The sequence below is a fragment of the Mastomys coucha genome, unplaced genomic scaffold (assembly GCF_008632895.1).
Source record: "Mastomys coucha isolate ucsf_1 unplaced genomic scaffold, UCSF_Mcou_1 pScaffold1, whole genome shotgun sequence".
Classification (NCBI taxonomy): domain Eukaryota; kingdom Metazoa; phylum Chordata; class Mammalia; order Rodentia; family Muridae; genus Mastomys; species Mastomys coucha.
Genome location: NW_022196891.1, coordinates 85,806,379 through 85,832,635, shown reverse-complemented (window position 1 = coordinate 85,832,635; position 26,257 = coordinate 85,806,379). Strand labels below are relative to the sequence as shown.

The 26,257-nt window shown below is 43.2% G+C and overlaps 1 protein-coding gene across 1 annotated transcript in view; it reads right to left on the bottom strand.

Moving 5' to 3' along the window:
- The window catches only part of Ush2a (usherin), a 689,504-nt gene that overhangs the window by 253,167 nt on the left and 410,080 nt on the right, over positions 1-26,257 (bottom strand). The window contains 2 exon segments of the mRNA XM_031338301.1: positions 81-223; positions 811-961. Coding sequence (XP_031194161.1) covers positions 81-223; positions 811-961 — 294 coding nt within the window.

The window sequence follows — 26,257 nt, the reverse complement described above, 5'->3', positions numbered from 1 at the left end:
TTCCCTGCTTCGAGAACCGTGAGGCAGTTAAGGATCCCTACTGGAGCTAGTGTTTGACTTCGTGTGGTTGGCCTACTTACTGTCCTCTGTAGTCATGAGCTGAGTCCAAGCACTGTATGCACTGCCAAAGCCATTGGTGGCAACCAAGCGAAACTCATACACTGTGAACGGCTGGAGATCAGTCACTTCATAGCTTAACGATGCAGAAGGAACGGGGAATAGTCTATGTGGGGGAGAAACGACCATTAGGAAGGTTTAGACATCAAATAATAAAAACATAGAAACGAGTCCGTCAAATTATACTGCCAAAAAATGTTTAGATATACCAATATAGATTTAAGTAGTATTCTTTTGGTCCATTGCATTATATCTACTGCAGAATAAACAGCCGTCGGGAGAAACTTTGTTCTCTTATGCTATTGAGGACATAAATTCTGGTTGTTAGGACAATGGTTACTCTGAGGACATTAGGGACAGTCATACAGGTTCTTCACAGTTCAGTCCAGTTTAAAGTTCCAGTTCTATTCCAGTGTGTGACGCTTGTATTCATGAAAGGCTTAAGAATGTGAGGAAATTTTGCTTTCTTTGACATAAAAACAAACACTAGATTTTTTTTTTTTTGCAAAGCAAATTTATACCCACTAAAATGTTTGTTCATGTTTTACATCATTTGAACTTTGAAAGGACATCCGATTTTGTTGCAAATATTAACCAACCCGCTCTTTCAGCTCTCATTTTTACGAGAAGGTTTTAAAAATGCGGATACCATATAAGCCTGCCCATCGAAAGAGACGTAAGTGGAATGCTCACTCTAGAAGGCCGCGGGTGGAGGGGCCAGGCCTCATCTGGAGCTGGTATCTGGGAGAGCCCGGAGCGTTGTTGCGAGCTGGTGTAGACCAGACAACCTGAAGACTGGTCGGAGTGGCAGCTGCAAGCCTGGGAGACAGCAGGCCATCTGGAGCTGTCGGGAAACACGGATGAATTAGAGCAGAGAAAACTGTGGGGACATATGCTGGGTGGAGTGGAAATGTTCCGCACGCTGGAAAACTGTTCCTCAGGATCAACAGCGACGTTAAACACGGTCCATTTAGTTTAACATTTTCGTTCCTGAAGCTCTGTGACTTCCTCCCTGCTCATCTCCGCAGTGACGTCAGCGCCTGTTCAGACGCCAAAGCCCAAGCTTCCAGACCAAAGAATCCGGAGCCCGTCCCCACGTGTGTACTTCTGTGTATCTAATTGAAAGCGCAGAGGAAATGTAGTGAGGCAAACGTGGAGGACCTTTGCTTTAACCCGGTTTTAGGCAGACTGAGTGCTGATGCCATCCGGGTTTTACACCTCCGGCTTATGTCACCTGTGCACCCTTAACTGTACCACTAACTAGACACGGGGGGTTGGGGGGAGAGGGTGTGTTCCTTCCCTTCGGAAGGATAAGGTGTTTGCTGATGTGGTACTTCCATGTCACGATTTCACATTCCAATCTTTAGTCTTCCCAAGAAAATGTGAAAACTAAACTCCTTCCCTTAGTGCGTCTCCCACAGTCTGAAAGCCTTTTCACACCGCTCCGTACTCACTCGAACATGCCTACATATTACCGATCGGGAGAAACCAAGGGAAACTTCCTGTGAGCACAGCAGGAATGAGTCACAATAAAGCCTTTTCTATAAAAATGTTTTGACAGGATTATTACAATTATTTACTTTCCTCGACAATTACAATTTGCATGAATCAATCACGTCATTTGCTGTAAAACTTGTCAGAAACTCAAAAGCAGTTTAAACAGAGCTCTAGACTTCAGGAAGATCACCGGAGGACTCTGAGCCTGTGTTTTCTTATCTTTAACTCAGGGATATTTTCCCCTGATGTGTACAAAAATCACAGTATATATCAACAGAGTACCTTACTTTGGATTCTAGGAATCATCATCATCATTATCATCATCCTCATCCTCATCCTCATCCTCATCATCATTATCCCTACATTTGAGTTAAACTTTCCTTAGCATAGCTTAATTACTGCTATAATATTATTTACTAATTCATATTATTTAATGCTATTTACTAATACCAATATTGTAGTAACATATTATTATTACTATAATGAAAACAAAGTATTGGGGCTCACTTTTAACACACACACACATACTCTATATATACTCTTTCTCTATATATGCTATATAACAATATGATTACAAGCATATATATATATGGGTTTTATGTGCTTTACAGTGCAGGCGACCCTGCCTGTGAACATGAGGCTAATGAATGGGCAACAATGAGGAGGGAAGAATTAGATTACATGTTTCATCAATCTTCGGTAAGGGCTTTGAGTTCATCAATAATTCATTTACTTGTTCAATACACTTTTATGGAGGCTCTGCTCCGTGGTAAGTGGCGTCCCCACGGAGGGGAAAGCAGTGCCCAGAGAAGCAGGTATCACCCTGTGGAGCTTTTGTGTAAGCGAGGGGATCAGGCAATAAAAAGATGCAGGAACAGATACCAGATGATGGGAAGCCTGGAGAAGCGAACCCTAAACAAACGGCCTACGGAACAAGAGGCCGACGAGGTGGGGAGAGACGCTTGCTCTTGAGTCCGAAGACTTGGGCTTGATCCCAAGAACCAACCACGTGAGGAGAGAATCTGCTGCTGGGAGCTGTCCTCTGACCTCCAAGTATGCGGGCCTCCTGCCACCCAGTGAGTAAATAAAAATAAACAAAACAAACGCCTGAGACACGAATGAACACATGAGTACAACAGGGAGTGTAACTTTAGTTGGTAATGTTTTAGGACGGTAGGAAGATCACAGGAAGGGCATGCAGTCAGGGGATGTTTGAACAGAGACCTCAGGGGATGCGAGAGATGGCCCCGAGGATGTTCTGTGAAGAGCGAGGTAGCCAGAGAACAGAAGGAAGCCGGAGAGCAGGGGAAGCTCTGAGGGCACTGGCAGAGCGGCTGGCTCCGCCTAGCGTGGCTGGCGCAGAGGGCAGGGGAAGGCAAGAGCTCCTCTGAGTGAAATTCAAAGTCCCAGGAAGGGCCTAGGATCTCCTGTCAAATGGGCAATGTTTTCGGTAAAGAGAATGGAACAGTATGATTAAAAGCTTAAAGGTCCCACTGTGGACAGGGGGCATGAGAAGAGATAGACTCCGTGGCTGTGGTAACTGGACAAACATGGCGCCAGCGGCTTTTGCTTCTGCAGTCACGACGATGGCCTGGAGGTAGGTTGTCACCCGGTTGGGAGAGTGTTGTCAGTAGAAAGTAAAGAAGTCAAGGTCAGTGTTTCTGTTTTCAGCCTGGACAACTGAGTGACTGGTAACCTTGTTCCTGAGCTGATAGGAGCGGATTTAGTCAGTATTTAACAAGCGCATGCATACAAAATGCTACAAACCAGGCAGAAGTTAAGATTTAAGATACACACTGGCTGTAACAGAAAATCATAACCCTTATTTACTATTTTATCTAATTCTTTTAGATTGAGGAACGTGCCATTAACTGAATTCTGAAGGAATATTTGTTAGAAGTCATCAGCCTGTAAAAAAAAAAAAAATCAGTTTTAACACGCGGACTAAAATTCCTCTGTGCGTGAGAGCTACAGTACTGAGAGGCTTAGAGAGAAGTGCCCCGAAGAGTCCTCCATAATCTTCAAGTGGCGCGGAGTCTCTTCTGACCGACCAGGCGACAACATACTCATCAGTTTTCTCGCACTTCAATTATACAGAACGGCAACACGTTTGCCAGAAAATGGCCATCTTCCGTGATTTCTGCACAGCTCTACCTCCCGAAAGCCTTCTTTCTCTCTGCTTAGCCCCTTTTATCCTGAGCCCATTTCCTCAGAGGCCCCTTTGCATGAAAGCAATAACTGGGAGCCAGTCATAACTCCAAGCCTGGTTTCCAACAAGAGTGCCCTGTATCTATCTGCTTGATATATTGTCCCCAGGATGCCATGTTGCTCAAAAAGCCTCTCTCAAGTTTCATATGACCCTCGCGGGGCAAGCACGCTCCAGACAGCCTCCTGAATCAACACATCCTGCCCAGTAAATACTAATTCTACATGGCAATCGGATAAAATGGCTACCCCCAGCTATAAATCCACAGGAAGGGGAGTTTTTAATAAAATTTCAAATTCAGCCTTCTTTTGGAGGCAGAGAGAGAGAGAGAGAGAGAGAGAGAGAGAGAGAGAGAAAGAGAGAGAGAGAGAACAAGAGAACAACCGACCATAAATAAATCACACACTGAACAAGTCGAGATGGTGTAATTTGGAATACATGATTTTATTAAACTTTAAAAATAATAGACTTTTGGACCCAGCCTTAAAAGAAGAAAACTCAGCACCCCATTCAGACAAGACAGGTGACACATGCCCTCAAGCCTTGCTACCCTCACATTTGTAGAACCCTGTGGGCTGCGTGTACACAGCAAGTGTAAGGTTTGTTGTTCTTCGTATAGGTGGCTGCTAAGTCTGTCAGCACCAAAAGGAGAAGGGATAAGGAGAAAAGGAATTCTCCATATTTCCCTTATACATCACTTTTTATCAGCTCTCTCTCTCTCTCTCTCTCTCTCTCTCTCTCTCTCTCTGTGTGTGTGTGTGTGTGTGTGTTTGTGTTTGTGTTTGTGTACATTTATGTTTCAAAAGAGTATATTCAAATAAGAAACCTATGTTAACTTGCACTAAATTAAGATAACGCATGCCTGAGTCATCAACATGGAGAACTGAAGCCAGTGTCCACCTGGAAGCTTTCTCCCTCCCGCCCAGCTTTCGCAGTGCTGGAAAGCACGATGCCAGCTTTCGCAGCGCTGGAAAGCACGATGCATGCTCTCAGAAGAGGGAAGTAAGTCACCAATGCGCCCACAGTAAAGCCTGCCTTACCGAGACTTGCCCGCTGGTGCCAAAGTGAGAGAAATGTCATGGGAGTCCAGGGCGACCAAGCACTTTCTGATTGGATGTAAGGCTTCCTCAAGTTAAAACATACCTGACCAAGAATCTGTGGCTCGATAGGTCAAAGTCCCAGTGGATCACCCACTACTGTCACTCGACTAAGTGGGCAGCATTCTAAACTGACTCCTGGTGGGCTACTGTTATGCCCATCATTTACTGCATTTCTCCAGCTTAATCACAGAAATGTAAAGCCTTCGTAATCCCAGGTCAGACAAAATCCCAGCAAGGAGACGGGAGGTGGCCATGAAGTCTCACCCTGAGTGACGTTAACTATTGGTGACTGGTAGCTGCTGAGGTAGGGGGAAATTAGTTTTCTTTAAGGCATCATTACTGGTAAGTTGGCCACCACCCAGTGGGGGGCCACACGCTCATTGGTCACAGCACAGGTGAGAGTTCATCGGCTGCAATGACTTTACTCAATGCGTTTACAAATGTGATGCTAAATACTATTCTGCATTAAGGTCTCTCTTGCTGGGGGAGGAGAAGGCAGAACATGCGCAAAGGAGAACTCAGTCATCAACCTTCTGGGTTGAGAAGACATCAGTTGCCAATATTACCATGAAGTATGCAGTCAGTACAATGATGGCTCAGAGGTTCCCAACATCCAGGCCACTCTGTGCTTCGCTGTGCCATTCAAAGGGCTGTGGATTATTTAGGCACTGCCATGAGTACTTTGCCATGGGTAGCTCGTTTGGGTTAATCAGGGTCTCCATCTCATTCCGGGTCAGGCTTCACCTCAGCTTCCTGTGCTCATTGAACACAGGTCCTGGTTTCATGCTGGTTCCACCAAGGTTCTGATCCCACCCTTAGCTTCTCAGAGTGTAGAGTAGAGGGATTTTTAAAATTATGTAAATTTTCCTGTTAATATAAAATAAAACTGTGGCCTTTTATTGACATGTGCTCCTAATACACGGCTAGATAACCTGGCACCTGTTCCAACCAACTTCCCCATCACTTTCTGAAACTGCCACAGAAAGGCAAAAGGGATGTCTAAATTCTCGTTTCCTGGATGGAAAATTAAAGTTCAGACACATAAACTAAGTCATTGAGTCATGAACAAATTGAAACAGAAGGCAAGACTCGATTTCCAGTCACGGAACCATATGTCATTTAAAAAGATATTAATTATGGGCAATGTGCAGATGTGCTAACAAATGGACAGCCAACCTTGAGCCCAAGGATGTGCAAACAGAGCGGCACTGAGCATAGCAAGCCGATGTGAACAGATTCCGCCGCCACATGGAGCCTCAGCGGAGCTAGGGTTTAAAATGCATCCTGTACGCGAGGTTCCTTAGCGTAATCATTTTCAATCCTGGGAATTATGCTCTAAAATCACAGACTTATCTTTTCGAAGCATAGATCAAAAGAGCAAGGCTAATGGAAGTTAAATACTTAATCTCAAATCACAAAACTGGTTATGGCAGAGTAAGATTTTCGACTAGGGCTTGAGGACACCGCTCTGATTTTACTCCATTAGGCACCCTGTTACAGTAAGGGCTTCGTAAATGCAGAATAAGTACTACATCTATTCAATACATACACGAGGCTACTACCATTTACAATATTGAAAAATTAAGCTTCAAGGAAGGTTGAATTTTTTTTTGTTCAAATCAGATTCTTTTTATAAAAATTACTTTTATGTGTCTGAGATTTTGTCTGTCTGTCTGCCTGTGTATCCTCAGGGGTGCCATACCCACAGAGGCCAGAAGAGGGTGTTGGATCCCTTAGAACTGGAGATACATATGGTTTTGATTCACAATAAGATATGGGCAGCCCTCTGCGAGAGCAATCAGTGCTCCTAACCACTGAGCCATCTGTCCAGTTTTGAATCATAGACTTACACAGTTCTTCCTGTTCCCGTCTTGTTACCTGACCCCTGTAGCTATTCTGCTTCCCAAGGAATCTTACCTCATACCAGCAAGCGTCTCCTGGACTATCAAAGTTCAAAAAAGTTCACACGGAAGCAAGTTCTCGTGGAAGCCGTGTCTAGTTGTTGCAAATGTCAGGAAAAGGGTGTGCCACCTATATGAAGCCCAAAGCCAGGAACCAGCAGCCCGTGTTTTCACACACACCTTCTCTGTCTCAAAGACCCAACTTCCTCTGTCAAACCATGCTGAATCTTAACTCAAGTCTGGCCATCACTTTTTTTCCAGAATATTCCAGAGATGCAGTAAGAAGAGCTATTGGAAAGCAGATGCGATGTGGCGGTCTCTTTTTAAAACAATGCTAAACGTGAGTCAACACTAACACTTTAACTCCATACGGCTGAGCAGAACTTTTTTTTTTTTTCTGTGCTAGGTGTAATACAAAGTTTTAAAATGACCAGTCAAATGAAAAGAAATTATCCATACATAAATTCCCTAAAAATACCCTTTGCCAAATACTGATGATGTCCCATGGAAACATATATAATATATGCTATATTAAACATGTTATTTAGTGGGCTTCATTTACTTTTGTGATGTATAGTGAGAACTCTCTACGCTGTAAGTATTTTTTTTTTTTACTAATTTTTTTGGAATGAAATCTTAATTACATTTTACTTATTTTAAATAATGAGCTTTTGATCTTTCAAATGATATTTTCTTATATGGGGAATATTCCACTCACAAAGCCCAACACCACAGGGAATAGAACGAAGTATTTTCAGTGTTATAAATAATGTCACGAGTATCCCAATCAATACATCTCCAGGTAATTGCTGGTTGACTTGGAATGAGGAGCATTTCACTTCAAACCCCTGTTGGCTCATGGTTATCCAGAAAGTTGGTTCTACTTAACCTCCATCACTGAGCTATGATTGATTATTCATTTCCTAATAGACTTTTCAAAATGTGGATTTAATTTGTGATCATGTACATGTGCTTAGGTACACATATATACAAATGTGCGACTGTATCGTAGAGCAATTTACTGTGCTGTTTTATGTATAATATAAATATGTCACAGAAATAGCTTCTGTACAGGATACATAAAACAAAGTTTTAAGCTTATTTTATTTGTGCACGGGTGCGTCTCTACATAGCTTTACGTACACGTGAGTACAGATGCAAACAGATGCCAGAAGGGGGCGTTGGATCGCCTAGAGCTGCAGTCATAGGTGGTTTTGAACCCACTCAGTGTAGGTTCTGGGAACTGAGCTCAGACGCACTGGAAGGGCAGCAGGTGATCCAACTGCTGAGCCATGTCTGCAGCCCCAACCCACATGCATAGCATTTTAAAACTCTGAAGGCTCGAAGAGCATCTGCTTTGTGTCTGAAGAGCCTGTGATCTGTGGTCACCTACAAATAACAAGGGTTTCGTGGGTTGGACCGAAACGATATAGCAAACGAGAGGTGGAGGCACAGTTGTGGTGAGCAAGGGCTTTGTATGGGACTTGGGGGCTGGCATGAGAAATGGGGCCCCTTCCCCGAGTTCTCACCACTGTGATGGTTCTACAGCCTCAGCCCTCGAGATATTTCAGAATGCTCACCTAGTAATCCTCAAGGAATTTGAAAACAACGAAAAGTCCACCAGGAAACAGGACTGAACAGTGTAAGGAAGGGTCAGGGAACTGTGTTACAAAGTCCAGACCCACAGCAGATGCTGTTAGCAAGGCACTTTGTCCTGAGCCAAGGTCGTGAGAAACGGTGACCCAGTGTAAGAGTGACCAACTCTCACATCTTCTCTCAGTAGTCCTGAGAGCTTCTCATTGTATAGGCATTCTATAGGCGCTGTGTAGACATTGCAAGGTATAGAGGTTGGATCGTCTAAAGTAGAATCTGAATTTTCATAATTTCAGTTTTTAAACTATGAGACCAATAAGCCAACAGATTTTTCTGATTTCTATATAATAACCCTTATCGCCAAATAAGGAAAATATCTTACTCCTGAAGGCTCAGTCAGTGGCACTGTTATTTCATTAGTAAACACACACAAACTCATATTCCTAGTCTAATACTAAATCCCTTTTCCATCCCAAATAAAGTAAAATCAAGCTTGAATAACCCTGATCTACTGCAAAATGTCCTGCAGGTCTAGGTTTATCTATCAAGGCTACACCAAGATTCAATCCTAAAGGAAAAGCCCAAGATGGCCAGGCCTTCAAGCCTCAGAGAAAAGACACCATGTTTATTTTTAAAAATGTAACTCTAAAACTCATCAAATGATTTTTTTTCTCACTGAAAACCGAACAAAATTCAGAGTTTGGTGGAGTTTGAATTGATTCTGAAGTGGCTATTTAACTAGACAGACAGCGTAAACAGTATGTCTGGTTGCCATTTGATAAATGGTGTCATCTTGATTTTCAAAGATAAAGACAGATACATGGAAGTAATACAAACATACTAATACTGGGTATGTTTGTAAACCAAGCTCTGGGCTAATGCTTTCTCTGCATTGCCACATTTAATCGTTATGAGAATTCTACATGGAGCCAGTGAGATGACTCAGTGGATAGAGGTGCTTGCTGCCAAACCCGAAGGCATGAGTTCAATCCCAGGACCAACAAGGTAGAAAAATGAGTTTTGCAGCTGCCTGCAAATCCCAAGCTCTTAGTTTTGTTTTTTTTTAATTTTATGAAGTCTTAAGAGACTAGACCACGCCAGTGGGGCCTTCCTCCTAGGCATAGGAGTCACCATCTCTTTTCTTCCTTAGCACTGAGCTTGCAGGAGCATGGGGGAATGGACAGTTTGCAGTGTGGATACCAACCTGAGTGTTGGAAAACATTGTATAATGAATTAGTATAGGAAGAAAGGGGTATTTTTTAGAAGAAAAAAAAATTCTTTAAATTGTATCATTTAAATCTTTATGAGCCTTTGTGTGTGTGGGGGGAAGAGATTTAGAGACAATGTCTTTCTTCTGCTTTCTGGCACTGGGTTTTTTGGGTCCACTCCATCTCTGAGTATTCAGAGGGCTTTCCTGTATCCACCAAGGCATCTTTGGTTTAGAGAGACCCAGAAAGAAAAGCCCCAGAGAACTGGATGCATGTGGCCTTTATCCTATGCTGAGAAATGACCACAGTTCTTCAAGGTCTTTGTTCCAGTGTAGGAAGAACTGAACCCAAAGTAGTGTCTGGGGCTCAGGGCACTAAAGCACGTGGCGTAAACACGAAGCCATGGGTTTAAATTCCAAGCTCCCATGTAAAAGACTGGGCATGGTTGCCTGAGTCTGTAAGCCCAGCACTGTGGGGGCTGGAGTCAGGAGGATCCACGGGGGCTTCCTGGCCGCCAGCCTGGCTTCAGGTGCACTGACAGATCCTGTCACAAGGGAATATGGAGATTGTGATAGGGCACTGGGCAACTTCCCTCAGCGTCTATGCATGTAAGCACACATCAGGTGGGCATATACCATATGTCATGCAAGCATATACCACATACGTAGATACATACATACGTACATACATACATACGTATGTATGCACACACACAGCAATAGCTCTGTTGATGAATTTTATTATGCTTATAAGAGTTTTATTAAAAAAGCACATGATCTCCATGACAGGATGGATTGCATTGGAGCCGATTCATGAATACATCCTGAAGTTGGTTCAACACTTGCCTTCAGCTTCTGATTGGCCGGGATTATATCTCCGTTGGGAATTTAAAGAGTTCAGCAACATTTCAGAGCTTTGAGAGTACTGCCTCAAAATTAGCACAAATTATCTGTCAAGCTAATATGGACACAATGGGCACATCTCTCACCTGGCTCCAGTAATTATTGTTTTGTGATATGTAGACAGGGCTGTGTATTCACCATGAGCGGTTTAATTAGAATGGGAAAGAAATGAGGATGTCCCCCGGTACAGTGCATAATGGCAATCATACAGGAAGAGGGGGCAGAGGTGGCTCAGGCCACTAGAATACAAAGACGACTCTGAATGCTAATTGCTATGGATCATTTTGGGAAAAGCAATCCACTTCATCCAGACATTCGCTGGATCCAGCAGCCCACACCCTCCCTGCCCTCTCTGTGCCGTGAAAACAGACGTCTGGCTTCCCACAACTCTGGGAGACAATCTAGTACATTTGTCAGCTGGGCAGCATCAGACACACTGGAAACACCCCAAAGCTCTGGATGAAGTAGGGGTTTTTGAATTTCATTAGATATACTATTTGTTCAGCTAGGGAGCAGAACTGTCACATTGCTAGACTAATTAGTGACCCTGAAGGGGGTGGCCAGAACACCCACAGGAATTAATTTCCCTGGGTCTCCAATCACCCAACCAATTTTGTTCTTTTTTCCTTACAGACCTTTGCTAGATTCAGACACTAGACTTAACGTCTTTGCTCTTGACATGTGAATTCCTCTTAGTATTTCTAAACACCTACCTTAGCATTCCTATTACTCTGAATACCATAATTTTTATCCAATTAGTTTCTATACAGTATTGCTATTTTTTCTTTCTTCATTATCTGGCTATTTAAGTACCCTTTGTTTAGAATCTATTGTCATTGAAAAAACCGCTGAAAACATACACAACAAATATATTAGTTGAAGAATTCCATTCTATTTTTAGTCTAAATACTTAAGAATTTATTGTTATTGAAGTTAAAAAGGTTCACAAATAATTTTCGAAAGTAGATACAGGCTTGTGTCCGCACCACTTTCTTTAGAAAGGGGGCATTTAAAAATATATTTAGATTTAAAAATTGTTTTAGATGATAAAAAGTAAAATAAAAAATTAAAAGAGGGGTGTTGACTTATTTTACTTCTTGAAATATGTCTAACATGAAAATAGACAAATGAACCTAACTTAGGCAGAGAAGTAAAGACACTGCTGTATTTTAGAATAAACCCTTTTTAATCTTACCATCAAATCTAATGGTTTAGCATGGAATCGAGTACTTAAGATGAAGTAATTTTTGATTTTTTTTTGTTTTTGTTTTTGTTTTTTGAGACAGGGTTTCTCTGTGCAGCCCTGGCTGTCCTGGAACTCACTCTGTAGACCAGGCTAGCCTCGAACTCAGAAATCCATCTGCCTCTACCTCCCAAGTGCTGGGATTAAAGGCGTGCACCACCACTTCCCGGCTTATGAAGTCATTTTTAAAGCATTTTCAAAGCTATTCAAACGATTGAAGGATCAGGATAACTTGCTTTAAAAAGTCATCTTAATCATGACAACCATTACATCGAATAGTCAAGTTCATGTCTGATCACTCAACTCACAATGAGGTCTAGGAGCGAAAGATTCCAACTATATACAGAATGTGGCTTTCATTTGATCATGCCCCGAATCTGTGCGTATTTATCAGGATCTTTATTCCGAGGTGATCACAAGGGATTGGGGCTGGCAGGTGCGTGGGCCCCAGAAGCCTCCTGAGTGTGTTCAGTGAAGAGATTTCCCACCACTCTCTCGTCTTTCTGTCATGGAAGGTTCCAGTGAGCAGATAGCTACGTCTGAGGGAAATATTCTCACCCCAGACATAAAACCCACTGGAGTCTTGGTCTTGAAATGTTCTAGCTCCAGGATCTTGAGAAACACATTTAGATTATGGATAAGCCACCCAGGCCTGTGGTATTTTGTTACAGCAGGTGAATGTATGAGGAAGGCTTGCCTCAGCTCACAAGGTCATGCATGACCTTCACATTATTTCTTAGGGAGACTAAAGACAGCAGTGAGCAGGAAGACCAGAGAACACCAAGTGACTTCCAAGTACTGATTTCAACTCAAAGATCATAGAGCTAGAATCAGATTTTAGAGTAGAAAATGACAAACTCTCAGGCTGAGCATGTTTTCCAGAAAGTACAACACCCACTGAGTTTGACTCCCAGCTTCCTTGACAGTTAATTGTATAAATAGAGAAAATAAAGAAAGTGTGTACTCAGGGTATTGTGATCATTATTTCTAGCAATTCAGTCCCACAATTATTACCTTATATAGCATCGATATAAACTACATGTGAAATTAGTACTACGGTATTTTTAGATCCTCGGGGGAATTTTGAAGTCTAAACCAATGCTCTCTCCTTGCTAAAGCCCCTTCTTTAGTCTTTATGAGAATTCCAACTCAGCCACAAATGTCGTGATCGACAATAGTCTCGTGCCTGGACAATACGCTAGTGTAACAGCCGTGCAAAGCTTGTGGGAGTAACCAATCAACATCAGATTTGGCCCACACCAAGAGATGGAGCCCATACCTGATACTGCTCAGCTGACCAAGATTCACCAAGATTCTGTGAGTAGACAACAGCCGGGGGACGAAGTCTAAAACCAAATACTACTGTTAGAAACCAAAACAGTAAGAAAATGAACCTCATGACATCCTGCTACACTCAGGGATGAGTGTCTTGCTCAGCCACACATCAGAGAGGCATCCTCCCGAAGGAGGACGGGAACAAATGCAGAGATCCATGGCCGGACGACGTGCAGAGAATGAGAGCCCCTGTAAGACTCAGCCATAAGTGGATGTCTCTATCAAATGCCTTCATTGTGTGGAGGACGTGCGGAGGGAGTGTACAAGCCACAGGGGGTGAGGACACCAGGAGACCAAGGTCCTTTGTATCAGCACAATCAAGGCTCACATGAATCCATAGAGTTTGAGGCAGCAGGCGCAGGGCATGCAGAGCTCTGTGCCAGATCCTGTGTGTGTATATCATGGCTTCCAGTTTAGCACTTTTACCGGATTCCTAAGGGTAAGAAGGAGTGGGTCTCTGACTCTCATGTCTCCTCTTGGGCCCTTTTCCTTCTGTTTATTTTGTCCAATTATGACGTGTCATGATTTTTTTGTCTTATTTCCATATATTATTATCCTATAGAAGCCTGTTCATTTTCTAATGAGAGACAGAAAGGGGGTGGATCTGGATGAGAGGCAGGAAGGATCTGAGAGGAACTAGAGGAAACCACAATAAAGATATGTTATGTGAGGAAAAAAAATGTTTTCAATAAAAGGGGAATCTATAAATAAATAAATAAATAGCATTTTTCAGGCTGCTCATAAACCTCTTTGTATTCAGTTCTCAGCCTTCCCTACACCATAGGTTATGAGCATTTGCCACCTCACCCAACTAAAAGAACTGCTTTCCGGGCTGGAGAGATGACACAGCAGTTAAGAACACTGACTGCTCTTCCGGAGGTCCTGAGTTCAATTCCCAGCACCCACGTGGTGGCTCGCAAGCACCTGTAATGGGATCCGACATCCTCTTCTGTGTGTCTGAAGGCAGGCGGTTACAGTGTATTCATCTACCTAAATAAACAAAATCTTTGAAAAAGAATTGCTTTCCATCCCTATCCAAGCTCATTTAACCTGATCTATTAAATTTCCCATTATAGTGTTTTAAGATGGAGCACAGCCGTATCACCTGGAAGACCATGTTCCTAATCCCCAAGAGCGTTCCGTTATGTAGTGAAATGCTTCCTAACCGCATCCCACATGGTTTGTCAGCCAAACGCAGTGCAGCCTGGCAGTGGCCACTTCTCACACACAGAGGGCAGAACCTTGTACAGAGGCAGTGGCCACGCTCACCGCATCCCGTCCTCTGTGCTGTGAGAACCTTTAGCCTTAATCTTCCTGTGTGGACCTGCCCTGTCTTCCCACTTACAAACAGAGAGCCCGAGGCTACAACTGATGGTACAAAGCATGCGGGTCACCTAGAGGACAGGACAGGACATTGAGATCTGACTCAGGCTCTGTGGTTTTAGAAACTTGGAAATTAATGAGAATATCTTGGTCTGCATGTAGGTGCTACAGATAAAGGATGGCACCGGTACGTGGCATGTTCATGGGAGTAATTTTTATCTTATAGGATATCTTTTCCCACACATAACATACACTTTTGTCTTCTCAAAGAAAAGAAAATGATTTCTAAGAAAATAAGAATTGAGAAAACAAAGCAAAACAAAAATTCCCTAAGATATCTGAGACTTTTCCCCAGGCTGTAAGCCCCACGCCATATGAAATTTCGGTTTAATCTTTCTTGGGAATCTCTAAAATACACTTAAATCTTATACATTTCTGAAAAGGCTGCACGCACTCCCACCTTTCAATACAAGACAGCATGTCGTTGTCAGACACAGTTCCAGAAATTACTGTATGTTTTATTAAAAACCTATTTCTGTGTGTGTCTGTCATGTGCTCCTTCATATCCAAAGGCCTAATTTAGTTGTTGTTCCCTTAGGTACAAAGTACACAGTTCATAATTCATTTGATATAAAATGTCACTTTAGATTCTTACCCTTCTTTGATAAATGAGAAAAAAACATGTACATTTCAATTTCCTCAATGCCAGAACGACCAGGAGCAACCCCCTGTTGTGTTTCTCAAAGACCTTTGTGTTAAATTAAACATCAAGACTCAGAAACTGTGGGTGAGGTGCGGATTTCCAAGGCAGAGAGAACAGATAGCAGAGACATGTGACAGGCGAACAGACCCGATGCCTCTCCTACCCCCCAAGTCCTGGCTCCCAAACAGTTGCTCTGATCTTCAAAATACTTCTCACTCATAATTTAATATGCCACAACCAGACCACTCCTCTCTTCCACGTAGGTTTTTGTTATTCATAAAAATTTAAATAATTACTGTGTATAGCTATAAATATAACATTATATATTATATTAAATTGTATTCTATGTCAGATATTATATCAAATGTTACATTATGTTATATTATAAAATGTTGATGATGATGACGCTGATGATTGTAGGGGACCTGCGTGGTGCACGTGTGAAGGTCAGAGGATAACTTCCGGGGTGATTTTATGTCTTCCACCCTGTGGGTTCTAGGGATCCAACTCAAGTCGTTGGGCTAGGAGCCAAGCACCTTTGGCTGAGTTTTCTCACTGACCTTGAGCACTCACTTACACACTAGTTGGTCTTCTCTCTGTGGGCACTGCTTGCCCTTTACCAGCCCACCAAGGAACACCATGTAACCAAGATCATAAACAAGTGAAAACACTGTTGAATCCCATGGGTTACAGGAACTCTGGTCCATTTCTTTAACAAAGATACAATTTTAAAGACATCCTTAAATGATTGATGAGAAGCAACTGTATGCCCGAAACAGTCAAGCCTTTTCTCTGGTCATGCGTGTGTATGTGTGTGTGTGTGTGTGTATGTGTGTGTGTGCATGCACATGTATGCTGATGAATACAAACTTGCATGCAGGAGTGTAAAGGGCAGACGTCAACCCGATGTATCGATGTATCTTCCTAGGTTGCTCTTCGCTGTACTTTTTCTTTCACTGAAAGCACAGGCATGCCAGCTAGGCTAGACTGCCTGGCCACACCCCAGAGGTTCCTCTCTGCTCTTGTAGCACTGGCTGTGCAGGAAGATCCACTCGTGTGGATCCACATTCTGTGTGGGTGCTGCTCAGGTCTTCCTGCTTGCCTGGAAGCACTTTACCAACTAACCTCTCCAGATCCCAAATTCAGGTTCTGATGAGGAACCTGACCAGAAGGTACAGTGGGCACTGATGTTACTATTCCAGGGATGACCTTGTTTACAACAATTGCACTGTTAATAGTGGGGCATTCTGGAATATCTGACAATATTCCATCGCAAAAAAAAAAAAAAAAAGTCTCTGCCAGATTGTAGGGTTTTAAAATTGCTCACGAAAAGGTGCTTTAGTGATAAATTCATTTTATTCATTACTCATCACAGAAGTACACTTTCTGCCTATCTCTCACAGACTTTTAAAATTTTTTTTTTAGATGTTAGTTCCATGAGATAAATTGCATGTATTGAGAAGAACACGCTCTCTGTTCAACCCAAAGATCAGACCCACTCATCTCCTCTGTGACCCGGAGAGAATTAACAGAAAGATCTGAAATTTAATACTGGCCCAATGAGACGACAAGTTTGTAATTAACAATAGTGGCCCCCCGTGACGCGTGCATACTGAGTAAATGCCTTTGAACATGCTTTAACGAACTTTTCACTGCAACACCTGAACGTGTATTCTGCAGCAGCAAAATGAAGGGGAAAAAAAAATCTAAATGTTCACACACAAGCCAAAGGTTAAACAGCGTATTCCAAGCTGAGGTCTCTCATGAGCTGGAAATACAGAAAAGATACCTTCAGAGAAGGCAAGACCTCCCCTAAACAGAGCAGCCGACAGCCAATTTGGCATTCTCTCCTTCTGAGTCTATAGCAGGCTTTAAGTCTTTTTATGTTTAATTTAAAATACTTTTTTTTTTAAGTTGCAAATGTAGTGTATTATTCGGTGTATTTTGTATGGTGTGTATGTGGGTGGGCATGTGAGGCATAGCATTCCTGTGGAGGTCAGAGGTCAACTTTGCAGAGTTGGCTCTCCTCTCCCACCATTATGTATGCTCTAGGGATTAAGCTCAGGTGGCCAGGCCTGTGTGGTGGCAGACACTTTTAGGCTGAGACATCTTTCCAGGCTTGTTTTATGTTTTGATTAATTCAAGTATGTGGTAGACGTTCATGGGTGAATGTGAAAGAGGCTGTTTAGCTCCTTGGTGGTAAGTTCCTCTTTGTAACCACCCCGGGAGTGGATGGACCAAACTGGTTGTCGCCTTACCTTCTACACGTGTACTATGGCCCCCTTGCTCCTATACCATGCTGCTTTGTGAGGCTTGTAAGATATATTTCAGGGAATCGATCCCTCACTATTCAGATGACAAGCTGAAAAGCATCAGTTAGTCCATTGACTCAGGGATCCACTCTCGCCCCACCATCAGGATTTCAACTCTCAGTGACTCAGCCAATCAATGTGCTTTACGTTGGATTTGACACAGTCGTAGAGTCAAGTCACTGCTTCGGTTCCTGTTGATGGGCAGAGCCTAAAAACGTGTGCTACGTATGCCCAGGATATCAGGGAGACCTCAGGTGAGTCTGTGCGGTTAGGCTCTTCCGATAGTAGCTTAACAACCTAGTTACAAGGCAACTGTGACTGCTCAAAAGGTCGAAGGACAGTCTCCCCGCAGACTCTGAAGGAACTGAGTTCTCGTATGATCAAAAGGCATCTTATGCATGTATGCAAACCACAATGAATCTCATTGTTTTATACAATTGATATGTGCTAATAAGAAAGTAAGAGAGAAGCGCCTGCCCCCAGAGAGACCTCCATGGTATAAATAACCCCTGCATCAAAGAACCCCTCTTTGTCAAATACAACAGTGCATCACCTTAATGGCTGTCTTGGCAACTGGTAATTACATCAGGAGACTCTGGAGTTGTACTCATGAACTTCGAAGAGGGAGAAACCTTTACTCTTATACTCCTACAGCCACCAAACCCTGGATCGGGATAAAGATGTAATCAAACCACGAGAAGCTCCTTAGGAAACCCAGGGGCAAGAGACTTGGGTTCAGTTACACGAAGCTCCTGATAACAGATGTCCTGTGAAGGAGTCCAGGAGCAGAGGGAATTTCCTTGACAGCATCCTCAGGGTAGGGCTGCTTAGCACTCCTCCATGCATAAACACTGAGCCTGTTGCTTTCCAGGGCTGCAGGTGGGGCTCAGCATCTGGAACCAGCTGCAGACCTCATCTGTTTCCATCCCACTCTGAAACACTGTGCAGAAGGCCTCTGACCCCAAGAAGAGAGCATCTATATTCGGAGGTAAGATAGGCATGGAAAGTTGGCTGACCGACTCACCGGCTGGAGTTCTGTGCCTTAACTTCAAGGGTGGAATACTATTGGGAAAAAGGTCATGTGACATGCTTGCTTATTGGGTATTTTAAAGACGATCCAGTTCCGCAGCTGCCACACTAGAATATCTGTAAAGGGGAGAAACTAGGCTGCATAGGGGAGAAAGGGGGCCATTACAATAGAGCTTCGTTCTCAGAAAATCTGGTTTAGTAGTTGGAGGGTGGAGCTGAAAAATTTGAGCTTAGGGCCCTGGGAAGGTGGTTCAGTGGTTAAAACTCTTGACTCACAAGCACCAAGCATGATACAGGAACAGAATTTGAATTTTTATCCATCTATGTGGCACGTGGACAGATAAGCCCACTGGCTAGGAGACTAGCTGTAAGAATGAGATGTTCAGTAGAGACTCCGCTTCAATGAATAACATGAACAGTGACTGAGAGAAATTCCTGATGTCACCCTGGAGCCTCCACACACATGCACACACGTGTGCACACTCCACACACACGCATTCACGTGTGGACACTGCACACACAGGTACTCACATGAATACACTCCACACACAGGTACTCACATGTATACACTCCACACAGAGGTACTCACATGTACACACTCTACATACAGGTACTCACGTGTGCACACTCCACACATAGGCACTTACGATGTGTGGACACTCCACACACAGGCATTCACATGTGGACACTCCACACACAGGTACTCACATGTATACACTCCATACACAGGTACTCACATGTATACACTCCACACAGAGGTACTCACATGTATACATTACACACACATGTACTCACATGTGCACACTCCACACACAGGTACTCACATGTGCACACTCCCCTCACATCTACTCACATGTACACACTCACCTGTAGATACACATCACATACACATACTCAGGGAAAAACAAAGAAAAAGTCTGGATGTGGAGTAAGTTCTTAGGTAATGACACTTCCCAGGTTTGGGATGGAATTTGTTGTGGAGGGGCACTGATGGGGCTGAGAAGTCTGCCATGAGAAGCCCAAGTCAGAGGAGAGCCCTGTGCTGGTTCGAACAGGCATGGCCCCATAGAATGCTTGTTTGTGTTTGAATGCTTGGCCTTAGGGCATGGCACTGTTAGGAGGTGTGGCCTTGTGGGAGGAAGTGTGTTACTGTGGGGGTGGGCTTTGAGGCCTTCTCTGTCCAATCCCCACCCAGTTTGGAAGACGGTCTCATCTCCGCTGCCTTCAGATTAAGAAGCAGCTGCTCAGCTCTTCCAGTACCATGTCTGCCTGCACGCTGCCATGCTGTTAACCCGAACCTCGGAGTTCAGGTGATCGAAGCTCTGAGAGTCCAAGCCAGCCCCCAACTAAGTGTTTTCCTTTATAAGAGTGCTTTGGTCAGGGTATCTCTTCACACCTCTAAGACAAGCAAGCATTGATGTCAAAACTAGGGGCTGGTGAGAAAAAGGTTGTTGGTGAAACTTAGTGCTGCAACATCTAAGTGGAGATAGGGGTTCTCAGGAGACTAGGGATGCAGTGGCTCTAGGAGCACCTCCAGGGCAAGGGAGCACTTCCAGGACAAAAGGAGCACTCCAGGGCAAAGGAGCACCCCCAGGGGAAGGGAACATGGGTACCCAGCAGTCATATAGTCCTAGAAGTGATTGTTTTACTTTGAATAGGGTTTGCTTCTGGAAATTTCCTCCTTTGAGAGCTTAGACAAAAGCTGGCACGAGTACGAAGCTCCCCAGTTTGGTATAGTTTGCAAGAAGAAAGAGGGAGCTGTTCTCTTCTTTGTCCACATCCCTCCAAACATATTGTTTCCAGATGGTAAAGCCCAACTCAGAGACTTAGATCATGAAAAGAACTAATTGGCTCCCATGAGAGAAAAATTCCAAAGAGTTGGTCTTCACTAGTGTTGGATCCAACTGGCCAGTGCTACCACCAGCATCCAACCTATCTTCTATTATGGAGTACCCAAAGAGAGAGCCTTACAAGATGGACAAATAAGTTATATGGAGTCTTTACTTATCACCAGTGGGGCTGTCCCAAGGAGAGAGTAGCAGGAAGCAGCCTTGACCTCCACTTCCTTGAGTTTTCAAAGACAAAACCCACAACTGTGACATATACAGAAAGGCAGCTGGGGACATTTGCAGCCAGCCAGCATTTTACAGAAGCAAAGAGACAGCAGTTAAGTGGTCAGGCAGTTCTCATACACTTTTAGGTCAGGGACACATTATATAGGAACTTATAGCTGGTCCAGAGACCAATTTATTCTAGGAATTTATGGCTGGTGTAAATGACTAGAGACCAATTTACTCAAGGGGGGGGCTAGCAGTTATGTTAACTTGGGAATAATGCCATTAGATGGCAGAACTATCTGCCATCTTCAGTAGCCCACCATGCTTTGTTCTGACCCACCCTGCTTTCTCCAGTGCTGGCTATTATTTTCAGACCATTCCCAGGGCAATAGCTGGCCATTCATACAATCTGAGGTGTAAGCATGTGACATGGCAAGTCCCTCTGCTGACTGAATGGTGTTCTTTCATGGCTCTGATGAAACACACATCACTTATGAGAAGTCATGGGACTAGTGGAGCATGCCTAGAGCAAGAATGGGGTCAAAGGTGTGTCCAACCCTGGGAAACGTCATCCTGAGAGTTGCAGGAGTTAATTGCTCCCATGCTCCTGGCCTGCATGCGGGTTAGAGTTCCTTTCTCCTTATAAGGTAAGGTCCAGCAGGACCTGGAATCCCTCCTTATGCAAATGAGGCATCCCAGGCACTCGCACTCTGGACCTGGCCAATGTTGTCCATTCACCCCAAAGCCCTTACCCATTTCCCGAAGGTTTAAATAGCCTTTGTTCCCCCCAGTTAAAATGAGTTGTCTCACTGAAGCCCGCTTCCAAAGTCTGTTCTTGCTGCTGCCTGAGGTTCCTGGCTGTCATTGTCTCCTTGGCTTCCCCTCCCAGGATCCACTGGTTGGGATTGGAGGCACGCCTCTGTGAGGAGGGAAAGGGACCAGCAAGAAACAAAGCCATGGAGCCCGCGTTCTGAGCCAGGGAGGACCCCTCCTTCCCTCTCATCATTCTGAGAGGGAAACTATATTGGTCTAGCCACAGGGAGAGTAAAGGCAGGTTGCGCAGGAGTGAAAAACAAGCAGCCACCATCATTCCCCGAGAACATGACACTGTTGTCCTCCCTCACTGAGAGCAACAGGTCTGAGATACACCAGGAGATAATTAAAACCATGGACTACAGGACTTATATAACAACGCTTTATCTGTACCCTCATCTTCTACAAAGCTGAATGCTTAAGTGAAATGCAGCCAGGGAGTGCAAACCAACGTACAGCAAAACTGCAGGGATTTCTTGTCTTCCTAATCGTCTGATTGTTCTTTTCATAGATTTTAGCGCGTATCTCCTTTTTTCTTTACACATTAAGATGGTGATATCTCCCTTTTTTCTCCTAAAGAAAGAACATTACACCTTTGATGCTGCATACCCTAATTGCCAGCAACCCTACTTTTTACCTTGAATAAAATATGGGTGACTTGAACATAAGCCCCGTGAGAATGGGACAGTTGAGCTGGTAATAAGAGAACTGCAACTGAGAACAATATACATCATGAAAACCGTGGACTAAAGATGGCATGAGGCAGCTTGAGGCTTTAGCATGCTGGTCAGAAGACCCCGTGATTTAAAACTCATTAACTGTTTACTTCTGGAACTTTCTATCTAACAATTCAGACCACAGTTGACCCTGGAGTACTGGAAACTGAAGAAAGTGACAGATCAGGTGGGCTATGTGCCTAGCGACCCCGTACATGCGCACATCGTGTGCCTAGAGTCCCCGTACATGCACACATCATGGACCTAGAGACCCCGTACACGTGCACATCGTGTGCCCAGAGTCCCCGTACATGCGCATATTGTGTGCCTAGCATCCCTGTACATGCGCACATGCTGAGAAACTGAGGGAGAAGACCAGCTCCAATTCCTCTCTGTACCCCTCACCAGTCAGCCATTTTTTTCCTTTTCCACGAATCTGTATTCTGCTAGATAAGACATCATCCATTACAATAAGAACGGAAGTCAGTGTAAAGCCCCCAAAGCAATCATTGAAGTATGAGAACCAGGTGTGGCTCCCCGCATCAGTCAGCCCGTCTCTTAGGAAAGCCTGCACTCCACGCTTTCAATTTTTTGGTTGGACAATTGCCACCTGCACACTGAAGTTTCCTTTGTACCAATTAGTTTGTAATCAGAGTAACACAGTGGTTGGAAGGAGTGTCCACTATGGTCGACTTCGCATTAGGAATGAACTGTTGAAACTTCAGGTCAGGGTGGTCTTTTCCCACTTATGGAGCTAATGAAAGGGAATGTTTGACTGTTTATCCGGGTAATGAAGAAGTGGGAATGAGTCCTTGAAATGTCTCAGCTTTATTAAGGATTGCCCCAGTTTGTAAGAATATGTCTACTGGTGGGTAAATGCTCCTAGGATTTTATGCAAGCCAGATATTGAGTTTCTCTCTGAAGACAAAAAAGAAAAGAAAAGAATAATATTATTTTCTAAGAAATAAAGGCCACCCTTCTTCAGGGAACTGTAAGAATTCAAATGAAATTTCAAGTAGCATTTAAACAGTGAAGCCGTCACATCGACATGATTTTTTTTTTAACCTTAAAGTTAGAGATAAACCTTTCTTCTAAGATGAAATGCAGACAGGAGAATTGTACTTCTTCCTTTTAAAAACATGATTTTTAATATCAATGAAACTCTCGGAGAGGCAATACCTCCCGTATTTCTCCCTCGGTAAAGCTGGAGAAATGTGATTTTCATTTAATTATTATTTTTTTTTTCAGTCTCTGCCTTGCCCCAGGATGCTCTAAAGTTAGTATTTAATTGTGTGTGGGGTGTGTGTCTATGTAAACCACAGGAGAGTGCTATGCAAATGTGCATGGCTACTAGCTCTTGGCTGGAGGCTTGTTGGGCGCTTGCTAACTGCACATCAAAGTTCTCTCCCTTCTTCTCCGTGGCTCAGAAGTTTGTGCCGATTCTAAAGTGTTTTTATAAGCAGCAAGTTCACTGTCAAGATTATCAGCATAAAAAGTAAAGAAAACTTCACAAACTGTAACGGGAAATAGATCCCTTTCTTTGGCTCAGGAAACTTAATTCTATAAATGTGCGTGGGGGTGTCCACATATGCAGACACACACCCACAGCTACCCCACCAGGAACTATCCATTGCAGAAAGGCAAAGGTAGGAATTTGAGTCACAGTATGTGAGCACACATTTAAGACAGACACTAACACCAAGGCTCTATTCTAAACACTTAGGAGAGAACATGAATAAAGTTAGGTTGGGGCAGAGTGTGTTTTGAAAAGCACACTGTTTTATTAAGAATTTAAATGCATTTTATTGGCTGAGTTCACACACTTTATTACCTTCCATGGGTTGAGATTTTTTTTTTCCCCAGGAGGAGAAAAAAAAAAAAAAAAACAAACCGGCAGCACATTCGGAAGATATACACAGAAGGAAAACATTATGCACAACTATTCCGAAGATTCATAAGAACCGGGTGTAATATAAATTGTGCGTTTTTTAATATACTGGAGGCATGGACAAGCCATCTGTTTATGTGGGAGAGTGTTGTTTTAGAGAACACCATTCAACTCTACCCTAGATCTTCATTGAGGCTCTTATATTATCAAAAGGCGGTGAATCTCAATCTCCCTTCACTCTCTGAGCCCTGTAATACGCCATACTGGCCCATTCATTATAACTCCAAGTTCATTTATGTTTTTAATTCCATCTCTTCACACTCTTCCAGCTTTTAAGACACGCTGTGGCCCCTTGTGTGTGTAAGTAGAGACATTTTTGCATTCATTAAGCATCTACTTAAATCTTGCAAATAAATCAAGTCGGATGGTTGGGTATCAGAAAGAAAACATCAAATTCCAGCCGAGGAGCTCTTTGAGCAGGGAAAGGGAAATCCTACCTTTTAAAAAGACTATTAGTTTTATTACTACTATTATTGTTATTTTAAGTTGCCTGCTGTTCTATGATGAAGAAAGGCCGACAGGCATGCAAGTCCTTAGGCTCACATTGTTGTGGCTCCCTGACGTGAAACAGATAGTCAAGAGGGCTATAGATCTACAGTCTGCTTCCCAGGCCTTAGAAGGAGGTTTGGGTTGAAATTAAAATGTAGGAAAAAACCCAATAAATCTCAATCTTTTCTTTAAAAAAGCAAAGGAAGGGAGTGTGTAAAATCAGTTTCTACCAGCCCTGACTGTCTGCACTCCTTCCTGGTACCACACACGTGGTGGATGGAGAGAACTGGCTCCCCTGTTGTCTCGTCCACAAATGTGCCCTTGCAAGTACAACCTCCCACATAATATGAACAAACACATTTTTTTTTTAAGTGAAGGAGAAAACAGATTCATGTGAACAAATTACATTTAGAGTCTCAGACTCAGGTCCTGGTCAACTGAAGGGAATATCTATGGTTTCCCTTTTCTTTTAAGGCAGAGCCATGACTTGCCATGGCCTGAGCTAAGTGTGTCCCTGACTTGTCCCTCTCTCCTGGAGGGTGGGTGTTCTGAGAGAAGACTGTCCCAACACCATGGGCTCACTTCCTTCTCCTAAATAGCAGGAGCTCTTCTCATTCCCCCTTAACTGATTTTCTTGATTAATACATGCTTCCCATTTCTTCTGCAATGCTACACGCTTCCCATCTTTCAGCAATGCACAGACAGGGATATTTAATTATCTTTTGAGCTCAGAGGCAAAACTCCGCTGACACCAATAGAAGTCCACATTCACCATGAGGCAGTTTTATTTTACCAAACATGTTAATGTCGGCTGTGCTCCTTAGTGTCATTTTATAACTTAATTAAATATCACCTAAATGATGGGGAGAGCGGAGATTTGTTTCTATAAAAATTAATTGTTTCATGCAATGTAAGATTAGGACTTAGTCAAACTATCCTGTCAGAACCACGTGAGGTTGTGAAAACAGGAAAAAAAAAATCTTGTGATCAGATTCACCCTAATTATCGTTATATCTTTGTTTCCCTCTTAAAGACTTTATTTTTAATTTTTTAAGCATGTGTGTATGTGTGTGTGTGTGTGTGTGTGTGTGTGTGTGTGTATGTGTGTGTTTGTGCACTTATGTGCAAGCACAGGTGTGTGCGGTGCACTTATATGCAAGCACAGGTGTGTGTGGTGCCCATGGAAGCCAAAAGGTGTTACATTCTCTGGAGCAGGAGCCACAGGTGGTTGAGTGCCACCCCAGGTGGGAGTTACAAACCCAACTTCAGGCCTCGAAAAGAGCAGTGAGCATTCTTAACAATTGACCCACCTCTCCTATTCCTTGTTCTGCTTAACCTCAAATGTGGGGTTCAAAAGCTATGTGTTAAGGGTATAGCTTTTGGAGTAAAGATATTATACTTATAAATGACAAATTATCACCTTAAGACAGTAACTTGGCTCTCTATAAAACTTCTGGGTAACTATTTAGCCACATGGAATATTAATATTAGTTGCACTGGCTCTATAAAAACCTTATGGGTAAATATTTAGCCACATGCAATATTGCTACATACTTATATACATAGTACTATGCACTATGTATAGGCTCTGAGTTCAATTATATTCAGCCTGTCTTTTTTGTTTTGTTTTGTTTTGTTTTTAAAGTCCTGTTTTAAGTGTTCTTCTCAATGACTTGTCTAACTCTTGGTTGCAATAACTCATTGCAAATGGTGGCCAACACAAAGAATTAGACATACTGAGACTTCAAGACTTCAAGAGTTAATG